We start from the raw sequence: 14,876 nt of genomic DNA, 5'->3' as shown, positions 1-14,876 counted from the left end.
GGCTATGCTACTGTAATAATGTATAAATAAATAAAATTGTATAATATGTAAATAATTTTATATGTAAATAACTGTATATGTACCTAAATTAATTTGAATAAAATTGTGTAATTATGTATAATAAATAAATTGTATAATATGTAAATAATTGTATATGTACCTAAATTAATTTGAATAAAATTGTGTGTTATGTCATATTATATTATTTGGTTTTTATTTGATAATATTATTAATAGATATGTCAACACGCTATTGTGTAAAATTAATTAATGTGGTTTGTAGAAATTGTATGTATTTTGTTCAGGTATACTGACGGTTTTTTTTAACCAGTGTAAAATCTCACGATGAAGTTTTTATTAAATTATCAAGCTTTTAGACTAAGGAAAAAAAATGTACTAACAGGATATCTACACCGAAAAAAACCAAAACCACTGCGATATCATGGAAAGAATGATACGTGTAATATTAATTGTACTCCGTGGGTTTGCATTTCTCCGAATTGCTTGATATATTTATATTTTTATCTAGTTTGTTCTATTTTAGAATACAAGGCTGGGCATAACCTAATACTAATCAATGCGATGGCGAGGCCCCTTAATAAAAAGTTAACAAAAAGTATGTATTAACTTTTAACTTAAATAAGTTAACCTTTAGTTAAATTAACTTTTAACTTTTTATCATTGGTGCATATTAACTTAACTTAACTGAATTAAAAAAAATCATTAATTTGCCCAGCTTTGATAAGTAATCTCTCAATTATTATAGTATTGGGATTATTTTATTAAAAATTAAATTATATTCTTAAACTTATCATTAGACATTATAATAACTAATAAGTGAACCACTACAATATATTATACGCTTATATTATTATTTTTGTTACATACACAAATTTCTTAGTTTTAAAAACAAATTATATAAGTTTCTGATAATGATAAGTTAATAATGATAAGTTAACATAAATACATTATGTTATAATTACTGTTAACTGTTTAGCGTTAAGGCCCCTGCAAAACCTATTAATTTTTAATCAAAACGACCTCCTAAGCAACTGACAAAAATTTAAGTGGTTCGATTTAAAAAATGTAAAAATGTTTTAATTGGCAACAAGTCTACTTTGCATCGGTTGGAGCATATTTTTCTATATTTTAGATATTTTTGAGTATATTCAGTATTGAAAATTTTTTTTATAAATTTATAAAATGTAAAATATTTATTATCGTCAAGAATTTACTAAAATTGAAAAAGTGCTCCGACCGATGCAAAGTAAACTTATTTATCAACACAAACATCTTTACATTTTTAAATCGAGCCACTAGAAGTACTTTAATTAGCCTACAAAGATGGCTGAGTTGCACTTATTGCCGCTGATCGAAATGTTTTACTATAGATATGCTGTCGCACATTGCCCGTGATCCGACATAGTATGTCTGAGTTGCACTTACTGCAACGAGTTACACCCAAAAAGAGTTGAACAATCACAATTTTTCTATGATTTGTTATTTTTTACGGGCAACGAAAGGCGCGGGATCAGCTAATATCCAATAAAGCTGAGCCATACAACATAGAAAATATTACGAATTATTACAAGAGACCCGTGCAAAATAATACCAAAATAAAACAATAAATCAATAATAAAATTAAAGTATTATTATTTATTACATTATTACATTAGGTATTACATTAATATTATATTGTTTCGCTATTCAGTCGATAATTATCCACTTAATCGTTGTAAAATAGGAAATCCACAATAATTGAATACAATAAAAAAAAGTTGTTATTAGTGACAAAAAGAATAGTAAAAATAAACCTTATTGATAATTATATATATATAAACTTACAGACAATTTGAGTAATTAAACACAAGAAAAAAATGAAACTAATTTAGCCCAAAAAAAGGGAAACCATAACTTGTTAAGGGTGTCGGTGCCAGTTTTTAAAATTTTGCTCAGCTCTATAAAAAGTGAAAATTATATTTTAGTTTTCGCCTTCACTTTTTCACTATTTTAATGACTGATACTTATTTAGGGGAGTTGATACTGGTGTATTATATTAACAATAATGACTTTAAAGGAAAAACGCTCAAGTCTCACAGATAATGTTTTTTATCTGAAAGATGAGAACTTTTTTCAAGTCTGATCAATGACCGAATTTTCATGTTCTGCATTATTCAACTGCATATTTTAGATTCTATAATAATTATAAATTTAAAAATCTGGCAAAATTCTTCTTTTTAAAAAAAAAAGAAAGTTAATGAAATCCAACTATATTCTAAAGAGAGAGTTTGAGAGTTTTTCCTATAAGACATGTTTTGTACTAAAAATGCACCGGCTCTGACACCCTTAATTACATTTAACATTAATTTTTGTTTTTTTTTTTTTTTATTAAGGTTCAGTAAAACACAAAGCGGTCTGTCCGCGCGGACACTGTAAAATAATACAGCCACGCGGACTGTCCACCGCGGATAGCGTACCCGTACGGCGTACACCATGGCAGACCGCTTTCTGTTTAACCGAGCCTTTAATGATGAATAAATATAATATTATATTAAAAATTACTTTAAAATTACATAACCCCGATTTTTAATTAAATCCTTACACTGTTATTTGAGTTATTACATGAATATAGGTACGTGTATATAATAGAAAATATGTTTACTGACTGCTGAGTACCTACAAGAAAGTGTATCTTAGTTATGCAATCATTTTAAAAATATGAACAATTTTTTGATCACAATATAATTGTCGTTTGTTATGAATAAAATTACATACATCAACAAAAACTGAAAATATTAATCATACCTACTAAGTTTTAAAAATGATTTATAATATTAAATAATTTTCAATAGTACAGTTTCATTATATGTCTGGTGAAGCTGAACCGGATCTAGAACCTGATCCACTTCTGAAAATAAAAAAAATATTGCAACAAAATTAGTAATTAAATATGTTTTAATATTACAACGGCGTTTTCCGCTGATGAACAAACGTAAAGTATAGGTATTATCAGCGACGGTAGGGGATTTGGGTGTCGTATCCCCCATGACTTTATTTTTTAAGCTGGCGAACCATATTTAATTATATAAATATAGGTATTTATAGGTACCTATACAATTCAACAATATTGTACCTATAGGTTAGGTTCAGTATACTGATACAGTATATTTTATAGAAACAACAAATAAAAACCCAAATCCCCTATGGGCCCTATGATAACCAAGATAATAATATTACTTGGTAATAAACACTAATCACTATTGCAATATTGCACAAATATATTGAAATAATGCAGTTTAGCTCGATTTTTAGGAATTTTTTTCGGGAACTTATAGGTATATTTCAACGAGTTAAGCACAATATTGTGAAATCAGAATTTGTCGACTGGACTTAGTTCCAAGGTTATAATATTTTGAAGTATGGGATTTTGGGTATATTATGCAGATTATGCAGATTATCCCACGAATCTATATAGAAAATGTAGTTTAACTCCAAAGTGGTTTTTAGAAATTTTTTTCGGAAATTTATTTATTTATTTTTCTTTTATTGATTGATATTAGCGCCAATCGGTTTTTTTCATATAAAATAATAAATTTAACATATAAATAGGTTATAATAATACAAAAGTTGTAGTTAACAAAATACTAATAAATTACAAACAAAACATAATACAATGATAAATTAACGTCAAATATTAACATTATTCTCATTTAAAGCACGCATTGTTCCAATTAAAGGATCATTTAATTATTTGAATTGTAATAAATAGTTAGAACGGAGAGTAGGAAGGTGAAATGTCTGAGTGGATCTAGTATGGATCGTCGGAACTCCCAAGTTTAAATGCTCAAGGAGACGTGGTGCTTCAATTTTACCATGAATTAATTTTATAGCGAAATTATGATCGGAACGTAGCCATCTGTCCTCCAGAGAGCAGAGATTTAACGCATCCATGACTGATTGATAAGAATGTTGAGGGTGATCAATTTTAAGGGGACGTGATACCCGCATGTGTTGTCTCCGTCTTACAAGTGCGTAACATGGCAAATTTTACGCTCAGCAGAACACGTGTATAGCTCCGTTAATATAAAAATTAGAGTGAATTGGCCTCTTATAAAATCTAAAGGTAAGATTGTTATCTAGGCAACCTCATGGGCTTTTTAATATATTTTAATTTTAAAGCGAGTTATGAATATTTTAAGACGTATAAACAATTTACAATTTTAAAATACTCATAACTTGCGTTAAAATTAAAATATGTTAAAAAACCCATGAGGTTGCCCAGATAATAATCTTACATTTAGATTTTATAAGAGGTCAATTCACTCTAATTTTTAAATTTACGGAGTTACGCGTGTTCTGTTGAGCGTAAAATTTGCCATGTTACGCACTTGTAAGACGGAGACAATACATGCGGGTATCACGTCCTCTTTAGGAACCCAGCGTAGTTAGGGAAGTGGTTTTGAACACGATCAATTAATTTAATTTCTGAACGAAGATAAGGGTTCCAAATGATCGAGCCATACCTAAGAATTGAACGAATAAGAGACGAATAAAGAGTTATTAAGCAATGTGCTGAATTAAAATATTTAGTGTGTCTGCGTAAGAATGTAAGAAGCCTTAGGGCTTTGTACGTAATGTAGTCAATATGGTGTCTGAAAGAAAGTGATGAAGTATATATTATACTTAGGTCTTTTACCTCAAAGACACGATTTAGGGGTGAGTCATTGTAAATATAGGTGTAGTCAACAATAATCCGAGATCTGGAAAATTATATAACTTTACACTTATCATAGTTAAGAGTAAGGCAAATAGTAGGTCAATTTCTTCACTTAAAAATACTTGTTTTAACTAGAATTATAAATAATATAGGTAATTAGCTGTATAAAATTCGAAGAAATCGATAAAAGTTTCAAATTTCATTCGGTTTTAAGAACGGGTTTTCAATTCTATGGTTTCGGTTTAGGTTTTGTAAGTGGTTTTTTTTTTAAGATTTTAGGTTTTATAAAACTATAGTTACGGTTTATTAACCGGTTTTTAAAGCTTTTGGTTTCGGTTCCGGTTCTGGTGTTTGAATATGAAAAAACTGTGGTTAAACCGTGTTTGATCCCTGCTTTAGAGTTTGCAACTTTGGGTATTTTACATCTATGTAGATTATTCCATGAATCTACTCAAAAAAGTACATTTTAAAACTTTATTTAATAGGAAGTACGTAATTATTTAATTTAATGCATGCATGCATTTATACATGTACCTACCTAATAATATTATAGTATTAAATAAATTACAGATCACAATGATTGGACTGAGAGGTTTTTATTATATTAATTAACATTTTTTTTTGAGTGCAAACATGACTAAATTACGCCACTGGGTATTATTATTATTATTATTATTATTATTATTATTATTATTACTGTATTACTGTATTATGTTTCACTTCATCCGCGCGTAGGAACTTCAAGCACCATTTTTTATTTACACTTATAATTGATAAAGGTATTTATAAATACATTAAAAAATTTAACTAAAAACAAAAGTACATTGATATAGTTGTATTGATTTTCTACAAAATAAATAATAATTAAAAAAAAAAATTAATGTAAATAAAATATAAAATAATATGTAGAGCAGGCATGTCAAACACGCGGCTCGCGGCTCATTATATCCAATATTAATAGACAACAAATTTTTAGAAGACATTTTAAAGATTTTTACAATTTTGTGCCAACACGATATGAAGAAATTCGTAGATTTGCTAGTAAAATTATTTCTATGTTTAGTAGTACTTATCAATGCGAGCAACTTTTTTCATTAATGAACAGTAATAAATCACTCGTTAGATCCAGAATAACCGACACACATCTAAATGCAGTATTAAAAGTGGCTTCGTCAGATAATATTTCTCTCGAATTTGAAAAGTTGTGGGGAGAAAAGAACATCTCTCAAATATCGTCTAAAAAGAACTATTAACATGTTTTTTTTTGTAATTTATATAACAGCTATTTTCATAAATAATTAGTATGATTTATATTTTATTTAAATGTTAATGTTCATTTTTTTTTCATTTTTTAATTTAGTTGTAATTGCTGTATTCGTGAACATTAAGAATAAAATTGAAAAATGTGTACAAAATATTTATTTTTTCTCTAAATTTTTACGTGCGGCCCAAATAGTGAACTATTCAATATATTTGGCCCATTTGATACTATTTGAGTTTGACATGCCTAACGTAGTGTAAACACAATAAACACACGATTCATACTATAATCCATGGTTGAAATACCGTAAGAGCGTAAGAGCGGGATACTTTGTTCCAAATATATTTCTTTTTTAGTTTATACCTATACTATAGCTTCAATAACAAAGATCAAAATTACCTGTTCACGTTGTTTTATATGTATAAATGTTGAGAGGTAAGAACAATTCAAAAAAATCCAAATGTCATACTAAGTGACTTACTTACTTATTCCCAAAAATTTGGAGCAAAGTAAAATACATTGCAGGTTACATTGCACAATGATTAAAATTACTTTACTTTAATGCATATAATAACTATTGGTGCAATGTTTAGTGCTTGTGTTTTAACTAATCTGAACCTATACATAATATAATTTTTTTTTTCTTAGTTGATTAAAAGTTTTTTTTCAATAGGTACATTTTAAATTCAATTTTAATCCCCTAGATTTTGGACAACTTTTTCGTCATGAGTTTTTGTGTTTTTGAAAACAACTCTTTTCGTGGCATACATCTTGGAGGTGAACTAATAGATTGATGTTCGAAATGTTTGAAAAAATTTCTAATGTTAATAAGAACAATATAAAAAAAACTACAATCTCTTATCTCAAAATCGTAATGTGCTACGATTGATATCAATAAATATTTTTTTTGGAGCAATATGTATAACCCCTGTAGTAAAGTATCCCGCTCTTACGGGTATACAGGTTATTGCATATTGACCCGGATTGTTATCATAGGTTACAAAATGGATGCGTAAAGGGATCACAATTAATATACTTTTTTCTTATCACCAAAAATACGCTGACAATAGCTAACAAATTCAAAATCCCGCGCATATATACTTGATTATTATTGGCTCCCTTTACACTGCCATTTTTTTTATCATCAAATGTTTGATTGAGAAGAGGTATACATGCAATAACCTTGTATATTTAAACCTTAGATCATATACAATATGTATATGATCTAAGATTTAAACCATGCTATAATCACTGAATTTGTGAACGATAAAAATCTATATTTACCTAGATATAGAAGATCTGCTGTCAGATTTGTATTGTGAGTTGGATGTAGATCTACTTCCTGGACGATCTAGTGAATTAGAAGCAGTACTACTACCAGGCTTTGATCGGGCTGGTGATCTTGATACTGACTTAGATTTACTGGGGGATTGTGAGAGCGATTTAGAACCAGATTCTGAGCGAGACCAAGATCTTGAACGACTTCCCGAACGAGATTGATTGCCAAAATATGAACGGCTACTTGATCGAGATTTACTACCCGAACGTGATCTAAATCTTGAAAGATTGCGTGAGACACTTTTAGATTTTGATCTAAACCTACATGAACCAATCCGAGATCTTGATGGACTTCTGGATTTATGGTTACCGGAATGTGAACGAGACTTGGAGCTATAAATTATAATAAAATTAATTATTGTAGTGATGTACAAAATAATAATTAGGTACATGGCATGTGATATGTACAAAAGATAATATCATGTATAAACTAATATTACTTACCTTGAACATGATCGAGTATTCTTTGAACTACTGAAAAAATATATTTAAATATTATGTATAACAAATAAGTTACAACTTTCATTAATAATAATATGAAAGTATTATACTAACTGTCCAGAAATTTGTTTTTTTACTTCACCGTCACTACTATCATCCTCCTCACTAGTAGATATAGTTTCTTTGGACACAACTTTAAGTTTCTGTTTAGATGATAGCATTGGTCCTTTCTTCTTACTTATAGACTAAACACAACATGTTTTAGCTATTAAACTGTTTTGTTTATGTAGGTATACATTTAAAATAAAAACTTACTGAACGCCTTTTCTTTGATGTAATTTTTTCACTTAAACCAGATCCACCTGATGCAACACTATCTTTCCTTTGTTTAGATCCACCTTTTTTTTTCTTTTTGCAATCGCCGCTAAATCCACCACTGCAATTAAATAATAAATAATAGAATTTTATTCAATTATGATAAATATAATTTTTAATTGAGTCATTGTAGATATTTTTTAACAAGAAACCAAAATCTACTAATGTTTACTTTGTTTAGCTCTGTTCTTGGCACCAATGACAACAATATAAAATTAGTAGTTTTTAAATAAAGAAGGTACCTATGTATAATTTGAGTTTTATTTAATTGTGTTGTGGCTTAAGTTTAAATTCATAACCAAATGATTGAAATGAAGATGGCAGAAGATTATAATATTATAACATAATTATTATAATCATATTTAATTAATTAATGCATTAAAATCAACGCATAAAATAACCTTTTCCTTGATTTGTTAGACTTTGAAGGTCTAGGACTTCTATTGCCACCTGGTACAGATGAAATGCTTCTACCAGAATCAGAACCATAATTTTCACGACGTTTCCCTTTACCCTTAGGTTTTTCTAAAACAGTGTCAAATACTAGCGCATTCTTTGTTTTTTCTTTATATTCTTGACGTTTTAACAACATTTCTTTTCTTTGTTCATCTTGTTTTTGTAATGCTATAGTCTGTTCTTCAATCTGTTTAACACGGTATAATTCTCGTTCCCTTTCCTGTTTACGACGACTGTCACGCTCATCGTTATCCATTTTACGTGCTCGTGCCACATGGTACTGGGCTTGAGACAGTAAATCTTTACACTGTTTAGCTTCAATATTAGCCAGATCAACATCATATCTCATACGATCACCGTGAACAGACAAATATTGGAAATATCTGAAAAACAATACATATTATAAAACTTATTGATATAACATATTTTATAAACCAATAGTATAATACTTATGTGATAATTCAAGTTCATTTGTAGCTTTCAGTACATCTTTTAAGTTTGATTTTTCATCTTTCAGTATTAGAATTGCTAATTTTTGTAGGACAAAAGCAATATTGTAAATTATAATCGTATCCTGAGGAGCAACTCTTCGAGCCTAACATCAAATAAAAATTGTACGTGACTGAATTATCTTATATAACAAATTATTATGTTTACCCACTTTTAAAAATACTCTTTTTGCTTCTTTCAACATTCCTGCTCTAAAGTATGCACGCCCAAGATATTGTAGTACTTCAACATTATCATGTTTAAAAAATTTCTTTATACAACTTTCATACTATAACATATTTATATATTACATAAATGTGGGGTCACATTTAATATTTAATTTTTAATCTAGAAAATTCCAACATACCATTTGAATAGCACTAATATACTGTTTTTGTTCAACGTATATATGTGCAATATTCAACCAGACGTCACAAAAATCACTAGTAGCTTCTCTTACTTGAGAAAATATATCTCTTGCCTCATTTATGCAATGTTTATATGCCAAAACACAACCTTAATAGACAAATTTAAAATTACAAATTAATTTGCATTAGAATTGTTACATATTAGTGCATTCTTACCATTGAGCATTGAGCATTGAGCTTAAAATCAATAAACAATATTCACCTCAAAGAATGACTAAATTGAAAATTTATTTGAGAATAATTTGTCAATAAATTTACGGTTAAACAAATTTAAATAAATCTTTTGACTTTAGCCAAATGGTTATTGAATAATAATTTCACTAATTTGTATTATTATAATTCAATGACATAAAATGCTAATTATTTAAAAAATAACTCTGTATGAAGTTAAATAATATTTCTATGTCTCATTGCACCATAGCCTGAATAAAACTCAATAAAATCCTAATTACTAACCTAGTTATACTTATAATCACTTACCAATTCCATTAGCTGCCCAAATGTTCCTTGGATCATATTTCAATACTTTTGTATAGAACTGTAATGCCAAATCTTGATGTCTTTTTTCCTGGTCTTTATTTCTAGTTGGTTGATGTAGAGTTTGTAACCAAACATTTCCCAGAGCAATTAATGAGTATGGATCATTTAATGTTGAGGGGTTCTTAAGAAAATCAAAATTATTAAATTTGAATTATATATGTCGCATCCACATAGTGAAACCACTCATTTCATGAACTGGATACCCAGTTAGTGAAATTTGTCCAGATCGTGAATTTTGACGAAAATACATTATATGGACATCCATTTCATGAAATGGACATTACCTATTTTGTGTACTTTGTGTAATTGTTGTAAAACAAACCTTTGGCCAGAATGTGTTATATAACACGATATCGTACATGGTCGCCCTTGACATAAGGCAAAAAATCCTTGCCAATCAAGTAGGTGTGCTTGTTTTAAAAATAATATGCAATGTAACAGTCAATGTCATAATCAATCGTCATGAAAAATAAATAATAAGGAAAAAATGTATAGGTATAGTTTAAGCCGTTTAAGGTATGTTTAAGTTAATCAATTAATTATTTTGTTGATAAAACAATAGAGAAATATAGGTAGTTAAATATTATAATTATAGTTAAATTCATGAATTTTTTATAACACTTAATTTAGTTACACTGTTGTTTATAAAATATGATATAGGTACGTATGGTTTATGAAAAATAAAATAATAAAATAATGTAATATGATATAATTTATTGACTATAATTGACTATACTTTACTATACTATGATATAATATAATTATTCATTACTACATAACATAACAATTTTGTTTTACAACAATTACACAAAGTACACAAAATAGGTAATGTCCATTTCATGAAATGGATGTCCATATAATGTATTTTCGTCAAAATTCACGATCTGGACAAATTTCACTATCTGGATATCCAGTTCATGAAATGAGTGTTTTCACTATGTGGATGCGACATATACAAACTTCATTTTGACATACCTTCAGCACACGTTCAAATTTTTTTTGCCCAGGACCCCATTCCATTTTGGCTAAATGCAAATTTCCAAGTAGTGCCCAGGCATCAGGATTTTCATTGTCTACACGCAATGCTTCTTTAAACCAATCAGAAGCTTCATAAATTTGGTTACGATCTCGAGCCATACAGCCCAAACGTAAATAACCTGTAAGTTATTAATTATAATACCAATCATAGCATACAAGTGAATCAAATAGTTTGTATACAGCTAATATAATTAGGATGTTCCTTGAGAATATCTTTGTAAAATGTTTCTGCCTTCTGAAACTGGCATTGCACCTCATAAATCCTTGCCAAGTTGTACAAAGTTGTAACAGCATTAGAGTTATAACGCTGGGGGTCAGTTTCAACCATTTTTTTTGACAAACTCAAAGATTCTTCAAGTTTAGAATGAGCTTCATCCATATTGTTAAGCCTTTAATTATAAATAATTAGTTACATTTTTATGTTTATAAATTGTTTGACTCGACATAAATTTATACCTATAATTTAATGCAGCCACATTATTAAGTATTTCAGGTGAAATGTAATTATTAGCTCTGTTGAGTATTAAACCCATAGCTTTACCATACGCAGATAATGAAGCATGTAAATCTGATGCCTCTAATATTTGAGCTAATTCTATCCAAATTTCTGCATCATCTGGGAAATGTTCTGTTGCCTAAGATCATAAAATAGTATTTTAAGTTTTATTTTTTTTTTAATTTTTAAATTACATACTTTCTTTAAATAACTTTTTGCTATATCTCGTTTCTGTTGACTTTTTGATTTAGTGTACAATGAACCAAGAATTTTCATAGCCTCATAATTTTCTGGATGAGCTTTAAGCACTTTTTCAAAGCATTGAGCGGCCTAAATAAATTCCAAAATTAATACATTTAAATAAATATTGATGTAAATCAAAAATTGTATGAATAAGTATTACATTTTCCTTATCACCTCCATAAATATACATTTGACCAAGGCCAAAATATGGGAGTACAAATGTAACCGGTGCAAACTGGGTTGCTTGATAATAATATTGAAATGCTTGGTCATAATTATTCTAAAAGTTGTATCATATTAAATTCATATAAAATAGTATTACCAAAAAAAAAAACGGTATTACCTGTACATGAAAAACTCTAGCCATGTGATAACAACTTTCAGCTCTCATAGCGTCATTCTCTGTGTTTTGTAGGGCACGTCTAGCAAGTAATTCAGACTTGGCATAATCTTTTTTATAGAAAAAATGATTGGACAAATGATTTAACACCATTGGGTTGGTTGTATCAATAGTATATGCTTTTGACAACATATTTACACCTAATTTTATATCAGCAGGACTTTCGCCATTTAACTTCATGACGGCAAGACCCACTAATGCATCAACACACTTGGGGTCCAACTGTAAGGCACGTTCAAATGCTAATTGAGCTTTTTCTATGTTTCCTAGTTTCAAAAAACAATATGCCATGCCTACTCGAACATCAGCAGGGCACTCAGAGCTAGAGCGCAATACTTTTTTATAATAAGCTAGACATCCTCTGTAGTCCTTCTTGATGAATGCAATGCATGCTTTACCTAATTGAGCTGGTAGATTATTAAATGATTGATTCAATACAAAGTTGAACTGAGCATCTGCTTGTTCAATTCTACCACCTTCTAACAAGCAAAGGAAAGCACGGCCCAACAAATGATTCTACAAATTTATAAAACATTTGACTAAAATTTGAAAACATTTAGATAGAAGATAATAATTATAACCACATTCATACCATATCGTACATGATGATTTTATCTGCTGTTGTATAAAGTTGTGTGGCCTTGTTAAAAAGTTCACGTTTTTTATCTTTATTTTTTTCTTGATTAGCTGTTTGCACATAGTATGCTGCTAACATATCTAGAGCTCTCATTTGATCCTTATTACTATCTTTATATTTTAAACTTGCATTTCTACGTGATGACTCCAACAACCCAACCAATGCAACTGAATTGCCTTTTTTGTAATACTCTAACTACAATTTGTAATAAAAATAATATTATTTTATATGAATGTTCAAATCAGATAAGTTATAAAACAAAACATACGGCTAAATTGACCCATATATGCAGATTTGAATTTTCAGACTTTAAAATGCCATGTACTTCATCATACTCTGGCAACTTGTCTAGTTGAATTTCAATAACCTAAAAAAAATTATCAATTTCTAGTTAGATATTTATTCAAAATATTACAGCAATATAAACATATTAACTACAATTCATTTTTTTATAATTACCTATGTGTTTATAATAATAAGATATGCTACGTAATACATCATACATTATTATGTGTTACATCATTCATATACTTTAAAATTTTTGGCAAACATATTTTTCTTCAAGAATATTATTACCGATTTCATATATTAAACTTAATTTTAGTACGAATCCCCCATCAAAAATATAGCTTCTCCAAACATTCTTGATACACCCTCCACCTTCACATAGGTTCAAACAATATTGGAATCGTGATCTACTTTATAAGTGATCGCTAATCCAACTAAATGTTCGCAGGTGATACCAATGAGTGACTCCTCAAAAGTTATTTATAATGTTTTATTTTTATTATTACATCAACATTACTTAATGTGCTTGTTTGGACAGACTGATTTGTATTTTAATAAAATGCGAGTAATAAAAAATAAAAAATAAAAAAATATTATTAATAGGTATTATAAAATAAAATATAACACCAATAACATAGAAGTTTTATGTATCTAGGTTTTTTGTCACATATAAAAATGATAAAAGCAACAGTGATGTTGGTACGATCGCCCAATATTTCAATATTATGATTTCAATTATTTTTATTAGGCAGTTATACATATTAATACATTTATTATTAAAATTTATTTATTATTAACATATTTATATGTCTATGGTAGTTATGTTTTTTATTTTTCATGATACCAACTGCTTCATATACGCATCACGGCTTAAATCACGATTAATGATACAATATACTGACTATAATACCCAAATTTAATATTCATAATATTATATACGATTCCACATAATTTTAAATGCAACGTTACCATACAAAATTGTTACTCCTGTTATTATAGATTGTAATTGTCGACAAATTACATTTTTTCTTCAATTTTAATTGATTGGTTATTAAAAAGATTAAGTGCTTGCATATAGCGGGCTATTTAATGAATTGGCAAAGATAAATTTTAATGAGATGTTAAAATAGAATATGATGTATATAAAAAATGTCATCTATATTGTATAAATTATAATTAATAGTTAATAGGCAGTTATAAAAATGCATAAAATATAAATAAAATTATCAGCTATTAATCAATATTATACAATTATTAAATAATACATAGGTAATTAAAGTTGCAACATTATATGGGGTATATTGGGTTCGCTATTCGCCTCAAATATAAAAGTGTTAATTTTATCAAAATATAAAATAATACCTATATTATGTTGGTATATAAAAATAAATTATAATATTAAAGTTATCAAAATTAAAATAATTATTTTAAAAATATTTTGATAATTGATATTTGATAATTTTGATATCATACGATAAAAATGAGTTTTTGTATCAATTGATTAGTGCTTATGAGTGATGATATTTCCTATAAAGCCTGTTATATTTGAATAATCCTAAAATATATCTCATTATAAGGAAATAATTAACTATAAGTCCAATTTAAAATATAAGACACGATAATCCAACAATTCCAACAATGTGTAAAATGTAAACTAAAATCCCCAACAAAAACATAACAGTGAAAAAAGGCCAAGTTCCAAACTACCTACCTCCCAAAAAAGTTGGCCT

General features: G+C 28.1%; 2 protein-coding genes across 2 annotated transcripts in view; both read right to left on the bottom strand.

Moving 5' to 3' along the window:
* The window catches only part of LOC103311981 (zinc finger MYM-type protein 1-like), a 5,811-nt gene extending 3,317 nt beyond the window's left edge, over positions 1-2,494 (bottom strand). The window contains exon 1 of the mRNA XM_029486190.1: positions 2,477-2,494. Within this exon, the coding sequence (XP_029342050.1) occupies positions 2,477-2,494 (18 nt within the window). The remainder of the gene's footprint in view (positions 1-2,476) is intronic.
* LOC100163982 (RNA polymerase-associated protein CTR9 homolog) overlaps positions 1,636-14,876 on the bottom strand; it is a 17,401-nt gene continuing 4,160 nt past the window's right edge. Inside the window, exons 3-20 of the mRNA XM_001944036.5 lie at positions 13,127-13,225; positions 12,814-13,053; positions 12,165-12,737; positions 11,982-12,101; positions 11,777-11,908; positions 11,539-11,717; positions 11,263-11,471; positions 11,020-11,201; positions 9,985-10,165; positions 9,444-9,592; positions 9,249-9,365; positions 9,037-9,182; positions 8,533-8,970; positions 8,072-8,192; positions 7,871-8,001; positions 7,760-7,789; positions 7,262-7,648; positions 1,636-2,907 (exon numbers count right to left, since the gene is read on the bottom strand). Of these exons, the coding sequence (XP_001944071.1) occupies positions 2,862-2,907; positions 7,262-7,648; positions 7,760-7,789; positions 7,871-8,001; positions 8,072-8,192; positions 8,533-8,970; positions 9,037-9,182; positions 9,249-9,365; positions 9,444-9,592; positions 9,985-10,165; positions 11,020-11,201; positions 11,263-11,471; positions 11,539-11,717; positions 11,777-11,908; positions 11,982-12,101; positions 12,165-12,737; positions 12,814-13,053; positions 13,127-13,225 (3,480 nt within the window). The 3' untranslated portion in view covers positions 1,636-2,861. The remainder of the gene's footprint in view (positions 2,908-7,261; positions 7,649-7,759; positions 7,790-7,870; positions 8,002-8,071; positions 8,193-8,532; positions 8,971-9,036; positions 9,183-9,248; positions 9,366-9,443; positions 9,593-9,984; positions 10,166-11,019; positions 11,202-11,262; positions 11,472-11,538; positions 11,718-11,776; positions 11,909-11,981; positions 12,102-12,164; positions 12,738-12,813; positions 13,054-13,126; positions 13,226-14,876) is intronic.

Source organism: Acyrthosiphon pisum, chromosome A1 (genome assembly GCF_005508785.2).
Source record: "Acyrthosiphon pisum isolate AL4f chromosome A1, pea_aphid_22Mar2018_4r6ur, whole genome shotgun sequence".
NCBI lineage: Eukaryota > Metazoa > Arthropoda > Insecta > Hemiptera > Aphididae > Acyrthosiphon > Acyrthosiphon pisum.
Note: the sequence above shows the minus strand (reverse complement) of the source record. Positions and strands in the feature narration are given on the sequence as shown.